Below are 25,262 nucleotides of genomic sequence, written 5' to 3'. Positions count from 1 at the left end.
GAGGTAAGACTGACAGACCAATAGTTGCCCAGGTCCTCCCTCCTCCCTTTTTTAAAGATGGGGACCACGTTGGCTATCTTCCAATCATCCAGCACCTGGCCCGAGCACCATGAGCGCTCATAAAGCCATACGAAGGGCCCTGCAATAACCCCTGGTAGCTCCCTCAACACCCTGGGGTGGAAAATATCTCGACCCACTGATTTGAACATGTCCAGCCCCTCCAGAAGCTCTCCAACCCAGTCCTCCCCAACCCAAGGTCTGGAGGTGTTCCCCTCAAGTCCATCTTGCATCACAGTGGGGAAGTCCCGGTCCCTGCACAAAAAAACGGAGGTGAAGAATTGGTTAAGTTGCTTTCTCCTCTGGCACAACCACCAGATTGCCCAGAGAATCTTGCAGGGGCCCCACACTTCCCAGGGCTTTCTTCACCCTCCCTAAAAATTTGAAAAAGGACTTTTTATTATCTTTGATCTTGGACGCTAGTCCTAGCTCTATGTCCACCTTAGCTTTCCTGACAGCTCCCCTACAGGCCCAAGCAGAGGAGGTATACTCCTCTTTGGAAATAGCACCCCCCTTCCACTGGTTATACACTGCCTTTTTGGCAATCAGGCATTCACCAAGGAAAGCAGATAAGCTATGGCAGGATGTATCCCAACACGTTCCCCTTGCCTTGGGATTCCCCGTGTCCCTCACTGCCCTCCCATTCCTCCTTGTTGGAACCTGTGCCAACACATGCTGGCATGAGCTCAGCAAAGAAACAGAGTGGGACAGGACCCGAGGAATTCCTGGCATTCCAAGCCTCCACACAGGGTCCCATGCTGACCCATGACACCGCATGAAGCATGGGTCAGTGTGGGTCCCAGCAAGGAGGTGCGGGGCAGCATCTGACGCAGGGAATTCCCAGTGCCCTGTGCTTTTGTGATTCACGTGAAGGCACAGGTCAGTGCAGATCATAGCACAGAGACAAAATGCGCTGGGAATTCCCCAGGTCAGACAGCAACCCGTGCCTCTTTATGAAGCACAGAGTCAAGCAGCAGAGGCATGAAACACTGGGGATTCATGCTTCCATGCCAAGACCCACTCAGGCTTTGCTTGCTTATAGAGAAGCACCCTGGGGATCCCGGTGGATCTCCATAGGCAGGGAATCTTGACTTTCCCTGCTTAGAGAAGTGCTCTGATACTCCCTGTGGTGGATCTCTAAGTGGGGAAAGCTGGGTAGGTGCTTCTGGGGCTTGACAGGCCCCATCCTGTGCAGGATTTCCAGGGTATCCAGGATGGGGACCCCTAAGCCCCTGGAGAACCTGACTGGGTCAACTGAAGTGTGAGCCATCCACACTTTCCCTGCAGCTGCCAGCTTCGGCACTTTTCATTCTCTGAATGAAAGCCAGTCTCCCAGCCCCAGTAGCTCTGCTACTGCTGACAAAGCAAGCACACACCCACTGCAATAAAGTTGCACTATTTTATACTACCTTTTGTCATGGCCACCGGTGTAGTGAGACAAGAAGTAGGGACTTTTTTGCTTATAATTTGTGCTGCCATAAAAACAAATTATTGAGGCACAAACGCACTGCCAAGCGACAACGTTCATTTCTACCCTGAGTTTAGGATTTGTTACAAGTGTGCCTCTTTGGCAAGCCCCAGCATTGGTTTTGAGACTTCTTGCTTCCACTATGGCAGTGATAACTTAAGATTCCTCTTGGGGTCCTTGGGCAAGATATGAAAAGGCCGTGGACCTTCACACCAATTCTCAGGTTTATAAAGAAGATGAGGCACTGGAGATATCAATTCAGACTAGCACTGACATGACCTACTGCATACTTTGGAGTTGTTAGCTCAAATGGCTGATAGATTCATGTAAAAACTTTGTTCTTTTAATACAAATCATAATATGACTCCAAGTCCGTATCAAATGCTTTCCAAACAAGCAGTTCTCTTCTTCCCTCCTCCTAGGCTCCTTTCTCCTCATACCCTCTTCTCCATCTGAAGCTGAAAAGAGAATCAATTCCACTTTACAAATAGTTACTGAACCACTGCTGGTAAGCACTCCTTCCTTCTCTTCCTAAAGTACTGGGATGGTAGATCAGATCAGATCCTCTCACTGCAACTTCCCACTTGCCTATGGTGCAACCCACCAAAACCTGCTGATAACCCTTACTCTACTTCCACTTCAAACACATTTTGTTTTACGATTAAACAAATTTCAGCAAGACAGAAAAGACCTGCTTGTAGAAATGGGCACAAAATGCTCATAAATGGTAAACAAAAGGGATGCTAACATGGTAAATCAAAATTTGGTGTACATTTCATCTAAATGTTCATAATTTCCCCAGCTCTTCAATTCAGCTTTCATCTCTTCAGTTCTGTAGTTTTACTCCCACACTTATGACAAAGTCAATTAAGTACTGCACAACAGATAAGTGTTCTGTAAATATAAATATCTTCAAACATACAGTGCTGTACTAGGAGTTCAATATCTCTTTGAAAATGCAAAAAAAAAAAAAAATCCAAACTTAAGTCAATGAGATATACTGTGCCACAATTCAAAGGCAATGCCCTTTTAAAGAAATTCTTCTTTCCAGATATATAATTTGTAAATCTGTTGAGTTCTACATATATGTAACTAACAAATTGCCCATCGGGGGTGGGGGGAACAGAGGCTGTGTCCCTTCCCCTGCCCACCTCAGGCTGGATCTGGCGCCGCTCCCTGCCTCCCCCACACCTTTTTGGGCCATGGTTGGGGCCTGGGCCATTCCCTGCCCCACCCCCATTTTGGTGGGAGGTGGGGCCTGGGCCACGCCCCACCTCCCATCCACCGCTCTGGGCCAGGGCCGTTCTCCCCCTTCCCCCTGCCACTTCAGGCCGGGGCAGGGGCCTGGGCTGCTCCCCTTCTTCCCACCCTGCCACTTCAGGCTGGGACTTGGGCCATTGCTCCCCTGTTGTTTTGGACTTGGGCCAGGGCCATTTCCTCCTTCCCCACCCCACCCACTGCTTCAGGCTGGGGCCAGGGCTGCTCCCTGCCTTTCCCTCCCTGCCACTTCAGGACAGGGCTGGGGCCATTCCCCCACCACCACCCCTTCTTGCCCCGCCGCTTCGGGCTGGGGCCAGAGCCACTCCCCACCTCCCCCTACCGTTGGGCCAGGGCTGGGGCCGGGGCCAGGGCCACTCCCTGCCTCCCGGCTGCTTCAGGCTGGGGCCGGGGCCCATGACTGCAGCAGCAGTTGTGGTTGCAGTGGGGCACAGTCATCAGTAACCCCTGCTCCCCGCACCTCCCCTCCCTGCCGGGTGCTGTTGGGGGGGGGGGGGGAACAACCAGCTCCTGACTCCAAGAAGCAGACCCCCCACTCCATCCCCTCTGTCATGGCAGCGCTCTGGTACCTGTCTTCCCCTTCTGCCTCCAAGGAGTAGGGAGAGGCAGCGAGGCCAACAGAGCTGCCCTCGCACCCCTCCTCTCTGACCTCTCAGTCCACATTGTCATGGTGGCACTCCGCTCTCTGTCCCTGTCTGCATAGGGCACTCTGACTGAATGCCGAGACAGCCAATCAGAGTGCAGATAAAGTGTTACAGACAGACAGACAAACAGACTTAGGCTTTTATAATGTTAGAATGCTTATTCATCACTACAACTAAATATTAAAGCAGTGTACTAAACATTTCTTCATCTAATAACCTGTACTATATGACAGATATATTTAAAAGGGGGAACCATGTCTCAGAACACATTCAAACCACTTCAGTCAGAAGCAGTTATACCATTTTTATAGGCAGCCAAAGTAAAGAATACAGCACAGCCATAATATTGCAGCTGTTCAATCTCACAGGAGGGCTTCTTTCTGCATTCTGCACAAGTTGCAACTAGCAATTTACTGTCATCTATTATTTAAAAGATAAAAATGTCAAATAATTTTACACTGCATAAACTGAAGTGGCTGTATGGTAGCCTTTGATTAAATTAGCAGATAAATAAAACTTTCTAAACCACCTTTTTAAGCACTCCAGAAAGCTGAACTAAGCTGAAACCAAAGCAGCAGATATTCAAATTATTTTTTTTAAATATAGGTGGCAATACCTGTATATATTTGAATATTCCATTTCTTCTCAACTTGCATTACTAGTGCATAAGTCTGGCAGTTTAAACTTAAACCTCTGCACACATGCAATGTGCAAGTGTATGCCACTTAACAGTACACACAGATGCACATGCAGGCACTAGATTAAAAAAATTACATCTCAAAACAGAATAGAAATTCATAAAGAGAATTCTCTCAAGCCCTTAGTATCCAATTGTTGCCTATTCAAACAAAAGGACTACAGTAACAAATTCAACAGTTAGAGAATTACTTCTCACCGTTCATTAGAAGTAAGACTTTCCCTAAGGTGAGTAACTACAGAATTAATGCTCACAGACTATATATTCCCACAAGATGCTCATGAAGCTCAGGAGATGCACCAATGGGCAGGTTCATTTAAGGAAGGGGTGGACAAAATACAGTCCTCAAGCTGGATCCTACCTACCAACTGATTTTATCCAGCCCATGGGGAGGCAGCACACCATGACGCAAGCCCTGGGCAAGCCACATGGGCCCCTACCTCTGCAGGCAGGTAGCAGCTCTGGCCTCTCTACTTGTGCCACAGGAGATGCTGAGCAGAAGCAGCCCCACCCACCTGGCACCACGTGGCAGCCTGGGAGATGGAGTTTGGCCTACCCAGGGCCTGCAGAGCCAGACTCCACCACCCAGGCACTGCAGTAGAGAAGCAGTCCTACCTTTCCATCCAGCACTGCACCATACAACATGTATCTGTTTCAGATTTGGATTCGGTCAATTCAGAGAGACAGTGATTCGATTCAGCAATTCAAATCACTGTACCGATTTCATATGGCTGATTCTGCTTCAGAGATTCAGCCATAGACTATACGGGCAACAGTCCTCAATGATGCTGGACACGGCTGCTTCCAGCTGTAAGTCTGTTGTGATGGGCAGAAGGGGGGGGGAAGGGGCAGATCAATGCCCCCACAGCAGGAAAGAGATTGGGGCTGGGACAAGATGCCCAGCTAGGGCAGTGTGTAGGACTTGGGGAGGGGGACTCCCGCCACTGCGCATCGCTGCACACCGCCAGTACAGGAGCTGCTCTTCTGGTGGCTCCTTGGGAGAGCATTGAAGCAGGCTTGTGCCCCCAGATTTGTGCGGGGCAGGCTGGGCGGTGCTCCAGACGTGCAGCGGAAGGCGCTGGGAGTAGGGATTATGCCCGCCTGCCATTTGCCCATCTGGCACGGGATGGTGCCACTGCACTGCCTTCGACAAGAGACAAGCAGCAGCGGAAGCTACTTCAGCCTCCCCATGGAAGCTGGAGAAGCCACGGCTTTGCTTTGCCCAGCCCCGCCCCAGCTGGGCAAGCAGCAGCAGGGCATGTGGGCGGGCCCATGCATCCAGATCAGGGCAGGGCCAGCAGCAGGGTATATGGGGAATTACAGGGTGGCTGCAGCCCCCTCTATAGCTCCCACTCCACTGTGCTCAGGGCAGACTGAGCCAGGGCCATGCTCCGGGTGGCAAGCCCTCACTGCCAGGCTGCACTTTGTGGGATGGGCAGAGCCAGGGCTGCGGCTGGGGCTAGCCGCCTGCAGCACAACCCTGGCTCTGCCCACCCCACAGCGCAGCCTGGTGGCAGGTGGCCGGGACTAGCCTCCCAGATCACATCCTGGCCCAGCGCACCCCGCGCAGATCCGGAGGCACATGCCTGCTCCCATGCCCTCCCAGACCAGCAGAAAGAGCTGCCAGAGGAGCTATCAGAAGAGCAGCTCCTGGACCAGTGGCATGCAGTGGCACGCAGTGGAGAAAGACCCCTCCCAAAGTCCCATGCCTCCCCACCCCAGCTGGGCAGTTTGTCCCAGCCCCAATCCCTCCCTCGCTGTGGGGGTGTTGATCTGCCCCCCTATGCCCCTTCCCTCCCCTCGCTGCCCACCGCAACAGACTTACCAGTTGGAGACAGCTGTGTCCAGCGTCGTTAAGGATTGCTGCCTATATAGTTTATGGCCAAATCTCTCCAAATTGGCACCAAATCTCTCTGCATCTGTTCAGACCTTTTAATGGGTCTCCTGATTCGATTTGGACTCAGAGATTCGGCCACCAAATCAGGTCAGATCTCCCCCAAATTTAATCAACTTGACTACCAAAGCTTTGCACAGCCCTACTAAGCATAGCTCACCAGTAGCCTGCTATGCAGTGCTTGGAGGGCAGGGCTGCTTCCGCCCAGCGTCCCCCGTGGCACCTAGAAGATGCAATCTGGTCCTGCAGGCCCTGGGTGAGCTGTGCTCAGTCCCCAGCCTCTGTTGGTAAGTGATGTCTATGACCTACAGGGCAGGACTGCATCTCCCAGGCACTACAGGGGATGTGGGTGGAAGTAGCTACACCCGCCCAGCACCACATAGCAGACCCTGGCTGAGCTGCACTTGGGCCTTGGCAGCTCCAGCTCCAGCTGCTGTGCCATTCTGAGCAGGCAGCTGGGCCTGCTTCCAGCCAGCAGCCACTGGAGCCTGAACAAAGCTTGTCCACTTGCTGCCCAAAGGGGATAGAGCCTGGCCATAGGCCTCCATGCTGACCCATTCCACCCCACTATCAGGGCTTCTGGGAGCCATAGAGTGAGGGCAGGAAGCATGCATGTGCATGTGTGCATGAGGCCCCCAACAGCTCACCAAAACTTAAGTAGCCCTCCTGCCCAAATAACTGTCCACGCCTGATTTACAGAGACACACTGTGCCCACAAAAATTTCATATAGAACCATCTGGTGATGGAGGCTATCAAAGGGAGAATCCCTATAGGGTAAACCTAGTTGGCCACATCTTGCACTCTCTTTTTCTGTGGAGATGGAATGAAGGAATGTAATGCTACGTCTTTCCCATCCTACAGATCACAAAGTCCTACAGAAGAGCCCGACTGGGCCAAGGAGGTTGAGTGAAGAAAATAAAAAGATGCCATGCTGCTAGAACCTGAGCTGCTATTTTTCACTGCCTAGCAATTTTCCTTACAAAGAAACTCAGAAGACAGCCATAGTACTTTCCAATTTCCTATTTGATACTAAAATCATGTAATTTTATTATGATTCTAGATAGGTTAATAGCCCATGGATATATTTTACACAGAAAAAAGCCAAAGTAAAAATATTTAATTTTTTTAGCTGAGAGTCCACACTTGAATTGTTAATAATTTAAAAAATGACAAATTAAACTACAGAATGAATGTTATATCATTCTGGGCAAGAAAAATGTAATATATTGTACTCAATTTTTCACCAGTTAAAGGATTAAGAAACTATTGAACAGCACAATAATGTTGCTGCAGGAGTTGATTAAATGTATTTTTAATGACTGAAAGGTTAACTTGCAATGTTGCAAAAAGGTTTAATGCTGGGGAACAGAATGTACAACCTCCACAAATGAGATAGGGGAGTCCATTTTATTTATTTATTTTAACAGACATGCTATCTATTTGCATTCTTTAGAAATGATAGCATTAAAAAAAAATCAAATCCTGTGGGGCTGCAACAAAGATCGATCAAAAACAAAGCTAATGTTGTCCTAAAAAATTGTCCTTATGAACTTATCTGGGTATATACTGGTATAAAGGTTATATAAAACAGGTAAATTCACAAGGACAATAAATCAACCACCAATCAAAATCCTCTTCTAACTGTACCTTCGTTTTACTTTTAGTTCTTGAGAAAAGCCTCCAACACCATACCTTTTTGGGTCCACTTTTTCAATACATATGATCTGATCATAAGTATTATAGATCTTTAAACAATGTGTTCACCCCTCCACTACTCCAGCCACCTTTTCTTCATGGGCCAACCACCACACTAGCTTCTTCCATCTCTTTAGGGCTCTGAAGCCCCTCATCCACTCTGAAATCCTCACCTTCAGTTTCCAGTCTCCACAGTTAACTCCAACCTCTACTCCACTCACTCATTCTCCTCATACACAATTCCTCAATTCTTGATCCCAAAGAGAAAATTAATCTTGCCAGACACCAAGGACAAAGGAGAATTCCTCTGCTTCACATTCCTCTTTTCCTTAAATTCTGGACCTTTGGGCTGCTGCCCCCACAATTTGTTAGAATAAATCTACTTCACTGTCTTAGAAGAATCAAATACATTCCAACATGGTTCTGCATATCTCTTGTTCCTCACTTCTCTGCCACACTTGAAAGAGGCTCATGCCATTGACACTGCAAGACTCCAGTTGATCTCTAGTGTCTTAACAAAGGTGCAGGTTTAACTGTCATTAAGAAATCTGGTACCAGATAGTGGAAGGCTACATCTGTGCTTCCTTTTTCCCCATCAGTAGTGCATACTACGAAATCATGCAAAAAAGTGTTCCATAAGAAACTGACCTGTCCTCTTCTGGAGACAGAAGCTTGGTAAACAGTATAATCTGACTAAAACTATGAGCAATTCATTAAAAGAAGAAACAACTTTTTGAAGAACATTCTTTGAAGATCTTATTTACAAAACTAAGGAATTACTCTCCATTAAAATTCCTTAGGAATTATTCCTAAGGAATTATTCTCCATTAAAATTGCCTTATAATTGCAATACACTAATTAAATTTGACTTTGCATTTTGGCAGCTGTCTGTCAAAAAAAAGGCACGATAACTTACAATCAATTTCCTACTTTTTGAATATTTTCTGAATATAATGACTTTACTTTGCATGATAAGCATGATATATATGGGTCAGGCCAGCATCTGAGAACTACAAGTGTGGAGTCATATAGATCTGTATCTTGAGAGCATCAGTCCAAATTGCAATTATTCTAATGACTATAGGAGGTAGAAATGACAAGTTATTTTTTCTTTTAACTTTACACCTAGCTGCTGTGATGATCCTCAATTTCATGACAAAAAGCACCAAGTTGATGGATTAATTTGAACAAAAGGACCAAGTTTTCCAAGATCATCTTCAAATGGTAATTTGAAATCAAAACAAGGTAACAGGTAAAACAAACTTCTCATGACCCCAATCTCAAAATCTCATGCGTATCTCCTCACAAGCGGTCTTCCAATTTGTTAATTTTAGTCTTTTCCCTTCCCACAACCCTTGCACAGGTAGCTTGGATGTTTAGGCAGAAACTTTTACGCCAAGGAATAAACAATGCCCCAATCTATGACCAACATTCTTAAAAGCTATAGAACCTTCAGTAGAAGGAAAGCAGTATAGCCACTATCACTGTAACAGTCAACATTAGGCCAAGAAATAATATATAAAATCCTTTCTACTTATTCTTCATTTTTCTGTAACATCTAACATAAGAAGTGAACATTTAGCAGAACAAAGCCCCTGCTGTATCTCCTGGATCTGAAGACAGCTTGCTCCACTGCAAGCTTTCCAAAGAGTAGATTTGCTTTGTTCTAAAACCTGCACAAGTTCAAGAGGAAGCAGCAAGGGAGGTATTTAAGGTTTAAGTTTGGATTCATAAGGGAATTGCCTTTTCATCACTAGCTATCAATTGCCTCTGTTCATTTCACACTGCCCCGGACTGGGGTCAGCTTCTATGACCCTTACCACTTCATGTTCCCCCTTCTGGATTGACTCCAAGTCCTCATATTTCACATGCTTCATACAACTCCCTACTACATGTTTAGTATAGGATCCTATTCCCATCATGACCACTTCTGCTGATCCTATTAAGGAGATTCCTCTAGCTCCTGTATATACAAAGGAACTAACAGTTACCTCCTGCTGCTCCTTACTTAACACTACAATGGCTTTTCCCAGCTACTGCCATTACACAACCACATGCTTGTCATATCATACATCCCATATCCCAACCACCTGTACATTCCTCCTCATCCAGTCCCCTTTACCCAGATGTACATACTTTCATCAAAATACTAATATAACAAAGGGCTTAGTCTGTCTGTGTCTTTCTGTCCTTAACGCTTTTGGTCAACTGAGCGTGCACCTCTGAGAGGACAGGCGGCAATTGGCTGCATGGGCCTGGGCGAGGAGGAAGCAGAGGCAGACAGGGATGGGGGTATAGGCAGGTGTGCATGCACCCAGCAGGGAAAGAGAGGGGAGAAGAGGCAGTGGGCTGGGGGGGGTGGCGACGCTGACACAGGGGCTGTTTATATGGCCGGCCCTGAAGGTTGAGCCAGGGGCGGGGGGGGTGTGGCCATGTAAACTCTCCCTTGTTATTTTAAATCCGTCATTCATGACAGGCAATTGGCTACTAAAAAAATTATACAATGGAATGTCCTTGAACCAATCATGTCATGTCCCATGTCAGAAATTTCTATATTCAAAAGTTACACATTAATAATTCACCCCCAACTACTCATGGAAAATGAGCACATCTCTTAATTCATTCTACTCAAGACCTCTTTCGAGCACAGAACAGTTTAATTGTCATGTATCTGGATCTCTTTTGGTTAAATTATAGTCTGAATTAAAGCAAGTATTGAACCTCACACTTTCTGCTTTGACATTTGCTTAATATTAATTAAATAAGAGACTATCATGATCCCATAAGCAGGAGAGTATTTCTTTGCCAGCTCTAGCTGCAAGTTTTGATGACTGAGTTGACAGAAATATCAACTGCAGTGCTAATAATAAAATGCAATGAAAATGTGATGATCAAAAAAATCCCTAAAATGGGCACTTCACAATTTTGCAGAGCTTTCTCTCTTTCAATTAAGGTACTCAACTTAAAAATGAAAAATGAAATGAGTGTGATCAACAGTGATCCAGGTTTTCAGTTTGCTGTGGAAAAATGCAGATTTTCTCCTTTAAAGGAGAAAAATGTAGGAAAGCACGAGTATCCCCTTACAGGCTGGCAGAGTTCCAGCCTCCAGGGGGCTGAGGAGAGTGAGACTCAAGGGATGCGACATGCATGTGCGTGCGCACACACAAGCACATGTCTGGGAATACAGCCCCAGGCAGTGGTGGACAGTAGCTCCTGTGGGTAAGTCAAGGAGTGGGGTTTGGGGGAGGGCATAAGTGACACAGGTTGGGGGCAAGGGGTGCAAATTGAAATTGTGGCAGCCATGGTGAAGGAAAGCAGGTGGCAGTTGGTGCTGAATCACAGAAAATTAGGGTTGGAAATGACCCCAGGAGGTTATCTAGCCAAACTCCCCCCTCAAGGTAGGACTATCCCCAACAAGCTGAGGGCATTGCCCAGCTCAGGCAGTGCCTGGAGCCAGAACAAGAATATATGACCATGGCACGAATGGGCGGCCATGAGGCCAGTAAGGAGGCTGGCTCCCCAAAACATGTCAGGGGAGCATTGCTGGGCACAATGCCACCACCAGTGCCACCACCGCTGGAAGCCCCATGCCAGCCAAGCCATTATGGCAAGGCACACCTTGCCCATCCAGCAACAGCAGCACAGAATTGTGCCCTGTCACTGCTTCCAAGTGGACAGGGAACGCCTTGCCATGGTGGTGCAGGGCTTCCAGAAGTGGCTGCACCGAGCCTCCTGGCCCCACTCTGCCCTCCCATGCTGGATCCCACCCACTGGGCTATAGAGGCCCCTGGTGGGAGGACAGTAAGATTGGAAGCCCAGATCCCCACAGCAGTCAGCCTGCATCCTCCCCCTCTCCTGACTGCCCCCCTCCCCCAACTGGCTGCATTCTGCTTGGCTCTGCTCCAGGTTGGGAGTGAGGGGTACCAGCAGGCCTGGGGGGGAGAGGAATAGGGGGCTGTGGGTCAAGAGTGAGAGGCAACAGCATGGGCCCAGCACCAGCATATCACATTTGCTGGGCACCACAAAGTAGCAGGAGAACAGCCGCAGCTGGGCCCACACATCCTCAAAAACCCAAAATACATAGATAGGTATTGTAATGACTGAGGTACTGGTAGGCTTCTAAATTGCTTTAAAATTGTAAATATATCAACAAAACTACGTTCAACTACCCTCTGTGTATATTATATAGAGAATTTGGGGGGTGGGGGAGGTTAACAGAGAAAACCAGGATCCATGGTGGTCAAGCAGAAACTACTAAAAAGCAGGATTTAGTAAAAAAAAAAAAAACCCCAAAAACCGCATCATCTCAATTTTTTCTACATATTTTTACTTTTACTACAGCTGTAAAATGCTCCTCACATTAAAATGCAAATGATTTTAAATTCATGACAGAAGGAAATTCATGCATGGTCTACCAGTAAAACACCACAAAAGTCCTACTGGAAAAAACTGTCATGTGGACTGAAAGAATTCAATAAATTTATTTCTTACTGGTGTCATTTTCCCCCCCCTCAATCATGAGATGAGACACCTGGATTATAATGAACAAAGGAAAGCTTGCTCTTTCAGTTAGCTGAAGTTTAGATTGTTGCAAAAAAGACATGGAAAATAGGCAAAAGGTGCAAGTTAAAGTACTGTACCCACAGCATATTTTATGGCACTATACAAATACTTCAAAGACTTCTGGCATCACAAGATGCTTGATGAGAAAAATGAGCTATTCTACAAGGCTGTATAGGGAATACAACACAATGCATTACAAAAGAATAGACAAAAACACCAAATACCTAATACTGATGGATCAACTAATTTTTTGGCCTACAAGATAATCCATCCTGAAAGGACTGTCCTATATGCCCTAGTCAGGAACAGGTGGGAAAAAAAGAAAAAAAAAAATCTGAGAGACCAGGTAGCTATGTTTGACACAGAGCTCAATAGTTTAAAAAAATCTGTAGTCCAAGGTCTTTCATATAAAGATAAAACGGAACTAAGATTGTGTATCCTTGTCTCTTCCATTCTAATAATTAGTACTCTGCAAAAGAAACATAAGAATGGAAGAAATGTAATTAGAACAACTGGCAGTGACTCATTTAACCTGCACATCAACCAGGATGGATAACTTCTAGAAAACCACTCTAAATACTGTTTCCATGAGAACAGTAACACATCATAGTGACATTTTAAAGACATCTTTTCCCTAGCAAGTATTTTGCGTTTAAAATATGGAAATTAGCATTAAATTAAACTCACTTTATTTCTTCCTATATGCCCATTTCTCTTGTTTTATTTATCCTATTTCTAAATAAAGGTGTTTTACAATATTATCAGGAGGACAATATCAATTTATTTTTTAATAAAAATCCATTATTAAATTCTGTAATAATCCCTTGTCATTTTCAATAGCAAATAGGGTAACAGTAATATCCAAGCCTGTTTTATCAAACAAGCTACTGAAACGCCTCTCACTATATTTGTTTAAATACATTCAGGATACATTGCCAGAATGAAGAAAAATATTTTTTAAACTTATACAGAAATGAACCAAGGGGCTTTAGTTAATATCATTACTGCTATTGGAAGTGAAGAGCTTCCCAGTATCACTTTACTACAAAAGTAGTGTTGGGGTGGGGGGGGGGGAGTCTCTAATTGGAAAAAAACCCTCTAGCAGAGGTTTGCTATTTGTTAGTCTAGCAGGTAAGTAGGTATTGATTCGTTTTTGATGTACAGGGCTGTGTGGACTCATCTTTTTTGCTGGTGCATGTGGGGAAAAACCTTGCTTAGAGAGGACAATGGTAAAAGTGACATTACCACACTACAGCTGGTAGTGCAGAATGATGGGTGTATTTTATGGTTTGGTGTTGTAGGAACATCCCTTGGAGGCACAAGTATGAAGAGTCCTATGTGGGAATAAAAAAGGCAGAAATACTATGAGAATAGTGGTAGACATGAGAAGTTTACATGCTTATTTGACTCTTACCTTCTTCTGCTTCATCCTCCTGTGGTGATAATGGACCCCCTCCACCCACTGAACTGACTGATTCTTCATCTCTGTCAGACTCCCGCTGTAGACTTACAACTTCATAAATTGCATCTCCAGAACTTGTATGGCTTTTTCCTTCAGACTAAAAACATAAAATAAGAGTTTAATGTAAGGCCCTTGCATTCATCAACTACAGTTTCAGTGGTAGTCACCTAGTATGGGAACAGATTATAACACTGCTGAATACAAGGTGAAGAAATATTAAAATACAAAGAACAATACTTTCCAAAGCTTTCTTTTCAACCACCACCTTCAACGCAACTTTAAAATACTTCATTATTCTAAATTATCTATACTGAGATGAGGTGAAAAGGTGAAGAAAAAAATAGACTTGGGAAATTGTAGCAATAGTAAAAATCGAAACAAAATATTTAAGATAAAAATGTAAGTTTGTAAAAGTGATTACAGTTGTTATCAGGTAGGAAGTCTGACACCACAGGAACTACAATATCCCCAGTAAAAGCTATGTTCCCAGGATCCTTCCATAAAGTTGATTGCATGCAAGTACAAATAAACCTGCAGACCTTGAAGCACAGCTGAAATGTCTGCCATTTTATTTCCCAAGGCAAATGAAGGTGACTGCATTTATCTGTAAAGCCCTTCAAGGTTTGTGTCCTGTGCACTTATGCTTTAGCCGGTACTTGAAATTAGCAGGACGCACTCAAAACTGAAAATCTGTTTTCTCCGTGATCTGACTTAGTAACTTCCCAGACAAACTGCAAGGAATCCCTAAGTACCTGCACCTTGACCACTGTATATATTAAGTCTAAACTTAAAACCCATTGTTTTTTTAGTATGTCTACATTAACTGCTAGGAGAAAAGAATTGGAAACACCTGGAGTGTTCCTGAATCTTTTCCATTACATGGCCCAGTTCACTATACACTTCTTTACCCCCCTCCATGCAGACCAGTAATGTTTTGTACTAAAATTATTCCAACTGCTGTGAATTCCTGTATTTTTATAAGGCTGTGTAATAACACAACCAAATGGTGGCATTAAGTAAACTGGAACTAAAGGGAAGCCAAAATGAACATTTAATGCCCAAATTTAGATCAGTTTTCAGACTGCTTTATCCTCCGCAAAGTTTACATAATCAGTTAAAATAAGGTCAGTTTTCATACAGGCTAAAAATGTCCCATCAACATCAAATAGCAAAATGAATCAGTTTTGCATAAGCAGTGCTAGCATGTTTTGCTTTTGAACCAACTTTAAGTATATGAAAGAAAAAGGTGAACGGGTTTAGATAATGTATTAACTTGATTTATCTTGTCATGAATTAAAAAATAAGTTAACATAAATTATAATGCAAACCAAGGGCCTGACCACTTATCAATGAAGAACCCATGGCACCTTTTCAGCTTTCTGGCTGCATCAAATAGCTTCTGCTGTTTCATTTCCAGTTTCTGGAACTCTTGCACTAGATAGACGGAATCTGGAGGGTCTATGCTTACAGCTGAGTGTTTTGCACCCTTGGCAAGTAGTATTTAGTAGGGCTGTGTGAAACGGCACCATTCCATTTCGACTGAACGGCATTTCGTTTTGAAACTACTGTTCTGTTTCATTTTGTCGAAACAGTTTCGCCCATAGGCTATAATGGGGAAGCTCGAAACAGCCTATAACTTTGTCATTTCTGGCCTGATTTGGATGAAACTTGCAGGAATGGTAGCCCCTTCTGAGGGCACAAAGCCTGCCAAGTTTCAAAGAGACAGGTGCAGGGGCTTCAGGGAAACTGCACCTCAAAGTGTTGAAAACAAAACTCATGTCAAGTGTATGTGGTAAGCCATAGTGGGATCAAAACTGCAGGTGTGGTAGGCCCTGATGAGGCCACAAAGCCTGCCAAGTTTCAAAGAGACAGGTGCAGGGGCTTCAGGGAAACTGCACCTCAAAGTGTTGAAAACAAAACTCATGTCAAGTGTATGTGGTAAGCCATAGTGGGATCAAAACTGCAGGTGTGGTAGGCCCTGCCAAGGCAATGAAGCCTGCCAAGTTTCAAGGAGATAGGTGCAGGAGTTTGGGGGAAACTGCACCTCAAGCTGAGGACAAGCAAAACTCGTGACACAGGTGACACCGTGTGTGTTAAGGTGCAGCAGGGTGAAAGCTGCAGGCTTGCTAGTTTCTGCTGAGGCCACAAAGCCTGCCAGCTTTCAAGGAGATGGGTGTAGGGGCTTCTGGGTTATGGGGCCCTGCACCTGGCTGCTGACAAACTCATGACATGGATGCTTGTGGGACTGTGTCTTGGGGCACAGGGGCGTGAAAACTAGAAGCCTGCTAGGCCCTGCTAGGGCCACAAAGTCTGCCAGCTGTCAAGGAGATCAGTGCAGGGGGAGTCTGGGGCCCTGCACCTCTAGCTGCTGACAAGTAAAACTCATGACGTGGGTGGGTAACACTGTGTGTGTGTTAAGGTGTGCCTTCACTCATCTGACACCAAGGCAGAAAGCAGGGCAGTTCAAACAATGCTGCCTTCTTTGCAGCTTTTCCATCCTTCCCCCAGAGTACTGGGATTGGAAGGGCCCTCAGGAAAGGATGACAGTCACTGGCCAGCTACAGAGTCAATAATGAGAGCACTCCTTGCTTTAGTTTCTGTTTCCCTGCAAGCAAGCTCAACTTGAGCTTTGAAACTTGAAACATTTTGAAAATTTCAAAACATTTTGACTTGCCTCGTTTCGTTTCAAGGCTGTTTTGAAGCTCTCTGTTTTGTTTCGATTTTGCTGTTTCGAGCTCAAAACGAGTTGAAACAGCTGGCAAAATTTTGCACAGCCCTAGTATTTAGCAAGAAAATACTGTTTCCATTATTAGTTTATATGATGTTAATCTCCCCAGATACCCATGTCAAGTACTTGCAAAGCACTTGTGCAAGAAGGCATCTCTTGCTCTTGATTATCTTATTTAGCATGGTCTGTAAGCTTCCTTTTACAGGAATGGAAAGAAAAGGTAAAGATAGTGCAGCACCATGGCTTTTGCATTACGTGGAATCCCCCCAATAATATTCAGAAATCTGTTAATGTTGGAATTTCTAATTCCACTTTCAAATGTGTTCCAAAGTTCTAGACAGGCACAATACACATTTTTAAAAAATCATTAAGAAGCCAACACTTGAGAATCATTATGACCAAACCATTGCAATATGCCTAGAAATCAACCTGCCCAACCATAAAGTGGTCAGTTCGATCCAAATGCCCTTTGAGGGCATACATCCTACTTCAGAAGCAGGCAATTATTTCAGCAGGAGGGCCACTTAACAAGTTTTGATGAGCCTTGGAAGGTCACATGGGTAGCCCTGCCCCTGAGAGCTGCCCCACCCCCCTGGTCACCATATTGGGACCACAAGTCCCACCCTCTAGCCCCTGACCTTTGCCACCAGAAGTCCCTCCCCTTTACTCCCCAGAAATACTCCTTTTGGGAGGGGGGTTGCCATCTTAGAACCAGAAGAAAACTAAATCATACACCAATGAAAATATATTTTAATAAAGAAGTCAAACACCTACTAAAATATATTTTAATTTTATTACAAAAATATTTGTCATGATGTGTTTGTGTACTGTATATAGAAGGGATTGCATAATAACTCAAAATAAAGTTGCATTCTTACATTGTGGGGGGGTGTATGGTGAGATGTAGGGGGTGTGGCTGTGCAGGGGGGGAATAAGGTATGTTGGGCTGTGTGTCTACATGTGGGAGGTTGTGGGGGCAGGGTGTTGGTGTGAGGTTTGTAGGGTGTGAGGGAGGGTGGGGACCACCCACATGGCTTGCTGCTGCTGCTGCTGGCAGTGGGGGCTGCAAGGAGGGGGGCTCAGGGAGCTCACGTCCAGTGCAGGCACTGGTGCCCGGTGGGGCGCAGCTCTGGCTGGGAAGAAACACAGGCTGTCCAGCTGCCTCTATTACAGAGGCTCCACACTGTATGCCTGTAGCTCTCACACTTGCACTGGGGAAAGCCCTGCGCTGGACTCCTCAGGGAAGCAGGGGACAGGACTCCCTCCACTCATGCTGGAATCTGCAAACCTGTGCAGCAGGGGGTGGGAAAGACAGCTGATGCCTGCCCTTGCATGCAGCCTCCCCTACAGAGGCAGCAGCAGAAGCCAGCTGGGAACCACAGAGGTTGGGCTGGCTCCTGCTGCATTCTGCAGACCCAGCATTGCTGGGAACTGGGCACTGCTGTTAGGTGCCCAGCCAGCTCTGTGCCACACCATGCAGTTCCTGGCTGCAACGCTGGGACCACAGAACACAGCAGGAGCCAGCCCAGCCCCAGCAGTTCCCAGCTGGCTCCTGCTGCTGCCAGCCCTGACCCTCAGGGCCCCACACTCACACCTGCTTCCACTTTTCCCCCCCACACTTGGCACTGCTGCTTTTCCCCCGTTTTCCCTTCCTTCCCCCACAACTGACACCCCCCTCCCCACCCCCCCAGCAGCATGTAGTTCCTAGCCACAAGACCAGAACTGCATGGCTCAGCAGAAGCCAGCTGAGAACCACATGATGCCAGCTGGGCCAGGATGGCTCCTGCTGCACCAGCGATCCTCCGCCCCCATCCATTCTTATCTGATTCTCCACTCCTGGACAGAGGAAGGTGGGGAAACAGCCCCAAGTTCTCCAGGCCAGAAGCCTCTGCTAGGCAGAAGCTTCTGGCTGGAGGCTGGAGCTGGGGCAAAGCCAGGTGAGCCTTGCTCTTACTGCCACTGGGTCTGGCCACTGGCTCTTCCTGGATCCTGCTGCCACTGGTGTCTTGTCATTTTTGACAGGCAGCCATGGGAAGATAATAACTAGTTTTCTAATTTTTTTAGGGGCCCCATGGGTCAGATAGAATGGCCTGGCAGGCCAGATCCAGCCCATGGGCTATATTTTGCCCACCCCTGCTCTACTTCCTATCTAACTGGGGGGGGGGGGGGTCAAGTAGCCCAGCTCATATTAACTCTCAGGATAAATCCATACACTGCTTCTCAGATAAAATGTCCAAAACTTGATATTGATATATCAAACTGTTTGAGTGCTTTAATTTCAGTTGAAAATCAATCTGAAGTCAATGGAGTCTCAAGACTACAACTCTAACATGTTCCTTGCAAGACACACCATTTAGCAAGCAGACAGGTGTTCTGTCCAAGCTGAAGTTTCCAAGGGTTCTTGATGTGCAGCCACAAGAAGAATGCTTTATAAAAACACCAGCCTCAAGTTAACTAGCCATGATTTAATGTGATATAATATGCATCCAGCAGATGGACACAGTGATCTAGTAAAGCACATGTGGAAAAAAACCCCTTTGTTTTGGCTACTGGCATTATTTCAACTGGGAAGTTGCTACATTATACAATCAGGTAAAAATACAGTTAATTGGCATAAAACAAACCACTGTGTTGAGCTGCAGGGAACAAATGGCATGGAAATTGACAGATACTAATTAGGTCTCCCTGACAATTTGTTTACCACGAAAAAGTGCATTTTTTGCAACACAAATGAAACCACTTCATTTTGAAGACAAAACTGGCATTCAGATAACCCAAAACAGACATGTATGTAAATCATAATCACAGTAATGTCAAAACTAGATATTTAAATAGATCTAAACGCCATCATGATAAATGCTCCTGAAAAAAATTAGTAAAGTCAGACCCATATATTATCACTCCTCTTTATATCACACACAGCCTATTATCAAAGTGTGCATCATCAATGACTGATTTCCACATACAGTAATGCAAAAAGCCTATTTGTTTCCACTCTGAACTTGTCACAAACTGCTTAATGTCAGCAAATTATCTCCACTAGGTAAATTGACCATTTCTTGCAATGGTTTTAAACCAAGGTGTTGCAGCACTGTTAGGTGTGCAAACATAATTGCCAAGATAAATCAAGAGATTAACAGGAAGTCTGACCTAGTGTAGTCTTTCTAAGTTCTCTGCAATGGAAGAATTACTCTATAATTTTTCTGCAGTTAAAAAATGAGTGAAAACTCAAGAGCTGGCACTTTCTTAGGAGTACCTCAAATCTAATAAGGGGTGCCTTCAGTCTAAAAGAGATTAGACTAACTGATTTAAAGACTCAATTATCAAATGATGTTCCCAGATCAAATGAGTTAGCAGACAATTACTGACAAAGTAATTTGCCTCATTGAAGAAATATATAAAGTTAGGCAACATCAAAAATATTTGTATATATGTTAATAAGCTAACTAGGCCCCTGCTCAGTGCCTGATATTTAAGTTATTGCTAGAGTCTAAGTGTGGCTTGTCTTGGCTTTCATGCCATGCATGAAAATTATCTGGTAGTTAAGCTGTAAACGGGTGCAGGATGTTATGCCGGATATTATAACTTTTTGGCTGTGCTTACAATATTTGGGGGAGGGAGGAGGTTGCAAGTTTTAAACAAAGGCTCTGAGTCAGCGAAGCACAGCTGGGGTTGCTAAAGAAAAGGGGCAGATGAGGGGCTTTTTAGTTCAGTGATACAGCTTCTCCACTCCCTTCAATTAGTACATAATTTTTAACATAGAATAAATGTTATGCTTGTTATTTCATTCCTCATCTTAGATATTAAATAAATGTCATACTTAGACATTACATAAGTTCACAAAGTGCACAAAATGAGTAGGGTATAAATTCTGATCCCTGCAAATATGTATCCATGCAATTGTCTTTCTAGAAGCAATTAGGACACAAGTAAGTTCCACCTGGTATTCAACCCCAGTTATTGTCAGCTTCACTTGATACCACAGGCTTCATTCAGTCCCATAATGTAACATTATCACAGTCTGACTGTACTATAACAAGAATGTAAATCCATAAGAACACAGGAAAATTTAAGAGGTGAATATTTCAAATAATAGCATGGACTGATAATTACACCTATATTTCTGAGAAGTTGTGGTTTTCCATTTAATAAATTTAAACTGATACACTTAAACACTGTTGAAACTGTAACCACAAACCAATAAACACATATCACTAAGCAGATATTTAAGACCAGATGTTTTCTACCTATTAGGTACCCGAGTGTAATCCTGTTCCACGTTGCTCAAATCCCAGAAAAACCATAAACATAAATAAGGGTGGGTCCTTCCTGCCAGTCACTGCAACTCAAGAGGAACACTAAGAGGAAGGTACATTCCAAAATAATTTTTCAACAAAGTACATTTAACTCATACCAATTCCAATTTGCAGCAATACTGGTGGAGCCCAATTTCACAATATCCTAAATTAAGCTAATTAGTTCATCAGAAGATGAGTGTAGACTTGGTCTGTACATCAGATCAAGTCTATATTGATCTACATAGTATAGAGCAAAACAGAAGAAGCATGTTGTCAAGCCAGGAAATGAATCAATTTCAATTGGCTTCCAATGCAGGCTACCTTAACCACAAGACCATCGTTCCTCTCTATGGTGCAATACACTTCAAGTCCTATGCTCTTGTCCAGGGGCAAGTAAAGTGAGTTTTATTTATAACCAGAAAAAGAGCAGCCATCTCCAGTATCTGCATGATACTAGTAATTTGTAGTTCTTCATAAATTCCAGTTTATTACACTAATCTCTGGTGGTAAAACTGAAGATTGCAAGAATGAAAGAAAACAGCTTGCATAAAATTTAAATCAGCAAGACAGACATTAAGTAAATTCTATGTCATTATGATATAGTAAAACCACCACTTTTTCACACTATTTCAAAATAAGATGATAACTATGATACCCTTGCTTAAACTCAGAAAATTAAGTCACTCTTATTCATTATAGTCAGCCAAAGATTGTGGTTCTAACATATTCCAGTGTAAATTACAAGGTCAGACTCTACTATTCAGATCCTGAGTCAATATCAGTGTACAAATCTCAACAGAAAGTAGGTCAACGCTTACTTGCAAAAGAATAAAACTATCAATCCAGAATGAATAAAACAACAGTGGTAAGCTGACAGCACTGAGGAACAGGCAAGATCACAGAACTAAATTTGGGGACTTTCGGATTCCACTCTACTGAAAAACATTCAATAGAGGTTATGGAGCAAGGAACACATGATCCCTTCCAATGTTTGAGGAAATAAGCAAAAATCACATCAATCACATAGGTTTATAAACAGGGAAGCCCTACAGAGGAAATATTAATCTACTCAGTGTACTACAACTTGACCCTCACCTCTCCTGTGTAGAAGCCACATGAAACGGAATATTTGTGGGGTGAGGGGTAAAGGGGGAGGAAGAGAGGAGGGGCACGACTTACAACAAGGAACATCTAAACCTATATTAAGGAATCAGAACTCAGGGTAGAGGAGATATCTTTTATTAGACCGACTAGATTTTTGTGGGGAAAAAATTCTTTATATGCAAGTTTTTGGGCACAAGCACACTTCTTCAGTTCAACTTTTACAATCTTTTCTCCTATGCCTGAAGAAGGGTGCTTATGCCCAAAAGCTTGCAAATATTTTTTTCCCCCCTCGCAAATATCTAGTTTGTCTAATAAAAGATATCAACTGTACCATGGGTTCTGATTCCCTTTGCCTCTAGACCAATACCGTTACAACTTGGATACCTAACTTATAATAAAGCACATTGCGACAATTTACACAAAATCTTGTCAAATAATCATTAACATAAATGGTCACATTACCTCCCTAACCCCACCACCTGCTTCCTTGCAGCAGTGGAGCAATAATGGCAAACGTTCAAGTTGATGCACAGGAACATACTGTTACAGCTGTAGTTTGACAGAACAGTAGTAGCAGCCTCTTATTTTTATATAAACAACAGACAAACAACACCACACACTCACCAGGGTTCTCTGTCTCTGCCTAATCACACTCCTCATGTTAATTATTCTTACTTTAATATACTTCTGGGATTCTAAACAACAGGAGACAGAGCTTTCACCTATTAAGCACCATAATGCAGCAGGGAGAAATGCATTTCTGGACTTAAACAGTTAGATGGTCTTAATTTTAGACACCTCCATGCAAGTAGGAGTGCACAAGTTGCGTGCAAAAATTCTCCAAAAGATATACATTAGATCAGGGTTGTTCAAGCTTAATCACGTGACATGTTAAGATTTGCAATTGGATGCTTTGTACCTGGCTAACGCACAAGCATTTTTAAACTGTTATGCCAGTACAATTGAGGACCCACCACCATAAAATAGTCTGTAAAATTTATGGAACCAAACAAGAAAAGATAGACCTGATACTTCAAGTCTGTTTTTTATTAAAATACAGTACCTGTTTTATCTTCATGTAGAAAGTTTCTGTGAATGTTTTCCTGCTGAAATACCAGAAACGCTCATTAGCAGGATAAACACGCACAACGGTCTCCAACAAAAAGCGGACTGGCTCTATTACTTCTGTGACTACCATGTCCACAGCCACAGTCATGTAAACACGTTTGTCTGGAACACAAAAATAAAGTTAAATGTACAACAACAAATAAAGTTAGCTTCAAGAAGAAAATTTCTCAAAGTACCCAAAGACAAATTAGAAAAACAGACTTCTGTTTAAATTCAGTCCCTTCCAGCTATTCATTCTGCAGCATACCTCTCACATTTGTTATCTGTATTTTAGATTTTGCATATCCATGTTAGCCAATGAGCTTTTTTCCATTAGTGCCAAAATGGTCCAGCAATATTCCAACAAATTAACACTTGTAAAGATGAAGGAAAAATGGATCATACAGGAAAAAGCAGCAACAGTCACATCTGACATCATAAACAGGAAACTGAACTGGACCAAGATCCCAAATCTGATGGGACACTCTACTGCTGAAGAAAGGAAGTTAAACATCTAACTTAAAGGATCATCGACATGTCCTCCATTTGTCCCAAGCTCTCTCATAGCACTGATGTACAATCCAGATCCATGATGCCTATGTCTTATCAGGTAGATGCTTTATCATAAGGGATCCAATCCCAAGCCTCAAGCAATAACCCCACACACAAAACTCTGGAGACAGTTATCTGATTGGACCATAAATGGACACAGAAAACACAGTGCAGCCAAATCATGAATTGAAAACTGGGTCAGGCTGTTCAGCAAGATCTAACCTACACTATACTAGGACACAAATCACTTTAAAACATTATGAAAAATGCTAGTAAAAAAGCTAGTAAACAACACAAAACACCCAAAACAGCAGAAACAATTACAAACTTGGAGGTCAGCACTATGTTAAAAGTCTCAATGAAAATACAAAAGAATAGTGACAACTTAGTCCACATTTAATCAAAGCAGTAAGAGAGGTAAAGACATCAATAAGCATGCCTGGAATTGAAAATTCAAATTCCCAAGGGCAAGTGAACATAATCCCAGACAATGTTTTATCAGGTTCTGAATGGCAACAATTCTCACACCAATACAAGCAATTTTAATCTCTTCATATTATATGTGTTCATATAGTACTTAACACAGTTCTGATGCTAAATTAAAGCTTCTGTTGGTTACCCTGATGCATACCTATTAAGTACTATTCAGAATGGTCCCCAAGAGCATCTATAACCTTTGTCAGTCATAACTACACAACAACATTTTAATAAAAAATACTCAATTTAATTTATATGACGTAATTAAGCAAGCAGTACTGTTTTTAAAAAGTTACCTTTAGGAGTTTCCTCATTAAGTACTAGAAATGTAGGTGTATTAGGATTCCACATTCCAGTAATAACATAAGCTTTCCCATCAGAGCTCTTTCCCATGGACTCCTAAGAATAACACATATATTATTTGTATTACAGTGGCCCCTAGAGACCAAATAAAATTAGGGGCCTAGCTGTGCTAGGCACTTCACAGTGAAACAAATGCCCCCTGTCCCAAAGCAAACTATCTAAATAAAGTTAAAAAAAAAAGCATGAAGGGAGGGAGAGAAAAAGAGCTAAAACATATAAGCAGAACAAACAAGTTAGTTCGCAACCCTGAAGGTAAACAGGTCAATGACTTTTCATACTGGTATTTTGGGAGCTATTTGCAGTCATCATTGCTCACCCACCCCACATTCCCCCCTCCCTGTTTTTTTTGGAGGTAGATGACCCCTACAACAAGGAGGAAACAGGAAAACAAAGAAAGGAATTAAAAGATGATGATGGGAGGTGGTGGAGGGAAGCAGACATGGAAGATGCTGCCAAGAAAACTGCCTGTCCAGAAGTAAACAAGCCACTAATCATGGGAAAAAGGGGAAAAGGAAGATTACCAATGAGGTAGTTAGCAGTGATAGTCTGAAGTCAAGGAGAAGGCAGGCCAGGGTTGTACCTTGGGTTTTAACTCATTCAAATAGAGGCAACAGCTACATAGCTGACAAAGTAGGCAGTTGCCTATGAAAGTAAAGTCTATGCCTTCCTGAACAAGTTGACCCTTAGGGCAGGGCAGGGCAGGGCAATGGGGTCAAGTGACCTGACCCATGCCCCTTGCTCCGTATCCCCCCTTCCACCACTTAGCCCTCTCATGCCTGTACACCCTGGCATTTGCCCCCATAACTTCCCCTTCTCTTTCCCATCCTCACAATGCCTTCCCCCTCCACATGACTACTTGCCCACTCTGCCTGTC

General features: G+C 43.9%; 1 protein-coding gene across 3 annotated transcripts in view; it reads right to left on the bottom strand.

Moving 5' to 3' along the window:
* The window catches only part of RABGAP1L (RAB GTPase activating protein 1 like), a 462,175-nt gene that overhangs the window by 369,333 nt on the left and 67,580 nt on the right, over nt 1-25,262 (bottom strand). For all 3 annotated transcript variants that reach the window (XM_019530871.1, XM_019530872.1, XM_019530870.1), the window contains 3 exons: nt 24,322-24,424; nt 22,953-23,119; nt 13,712-13,856 (listed from right to left, as the gene is read on the bottom strand). In XM_019530871.1, the coding sequence (XP_019386416.1) occupies nt 13,712-13,856; nt 22,953-23,119; nt 24,322-24,424 (415 nt within the window). The remainder of the gene's footprint in view (nt 1-13,711; nt 13,857-22,952; nt 23,120-24,321; nt 24,425-25,262) is intronic.

Source organism: Crocodylus porosus, unplaced genomic scaffold, assembly GCF_001723895.1.
Source record: "Crocodylus porosus isolate Cpor-Errol unplaced genomic scaffold, CroPor_comp1, whole genome shotgun sequence".
NCBI classification, from domain to species: Eukaryota; Metazoa; Chordata; order Crocodylia; family Crocodylidae; genus Crocodylus; species Crocodylus porosus.
This window is presented reverse-complemented; position numbering and strand designations above follow the sequence as displayed.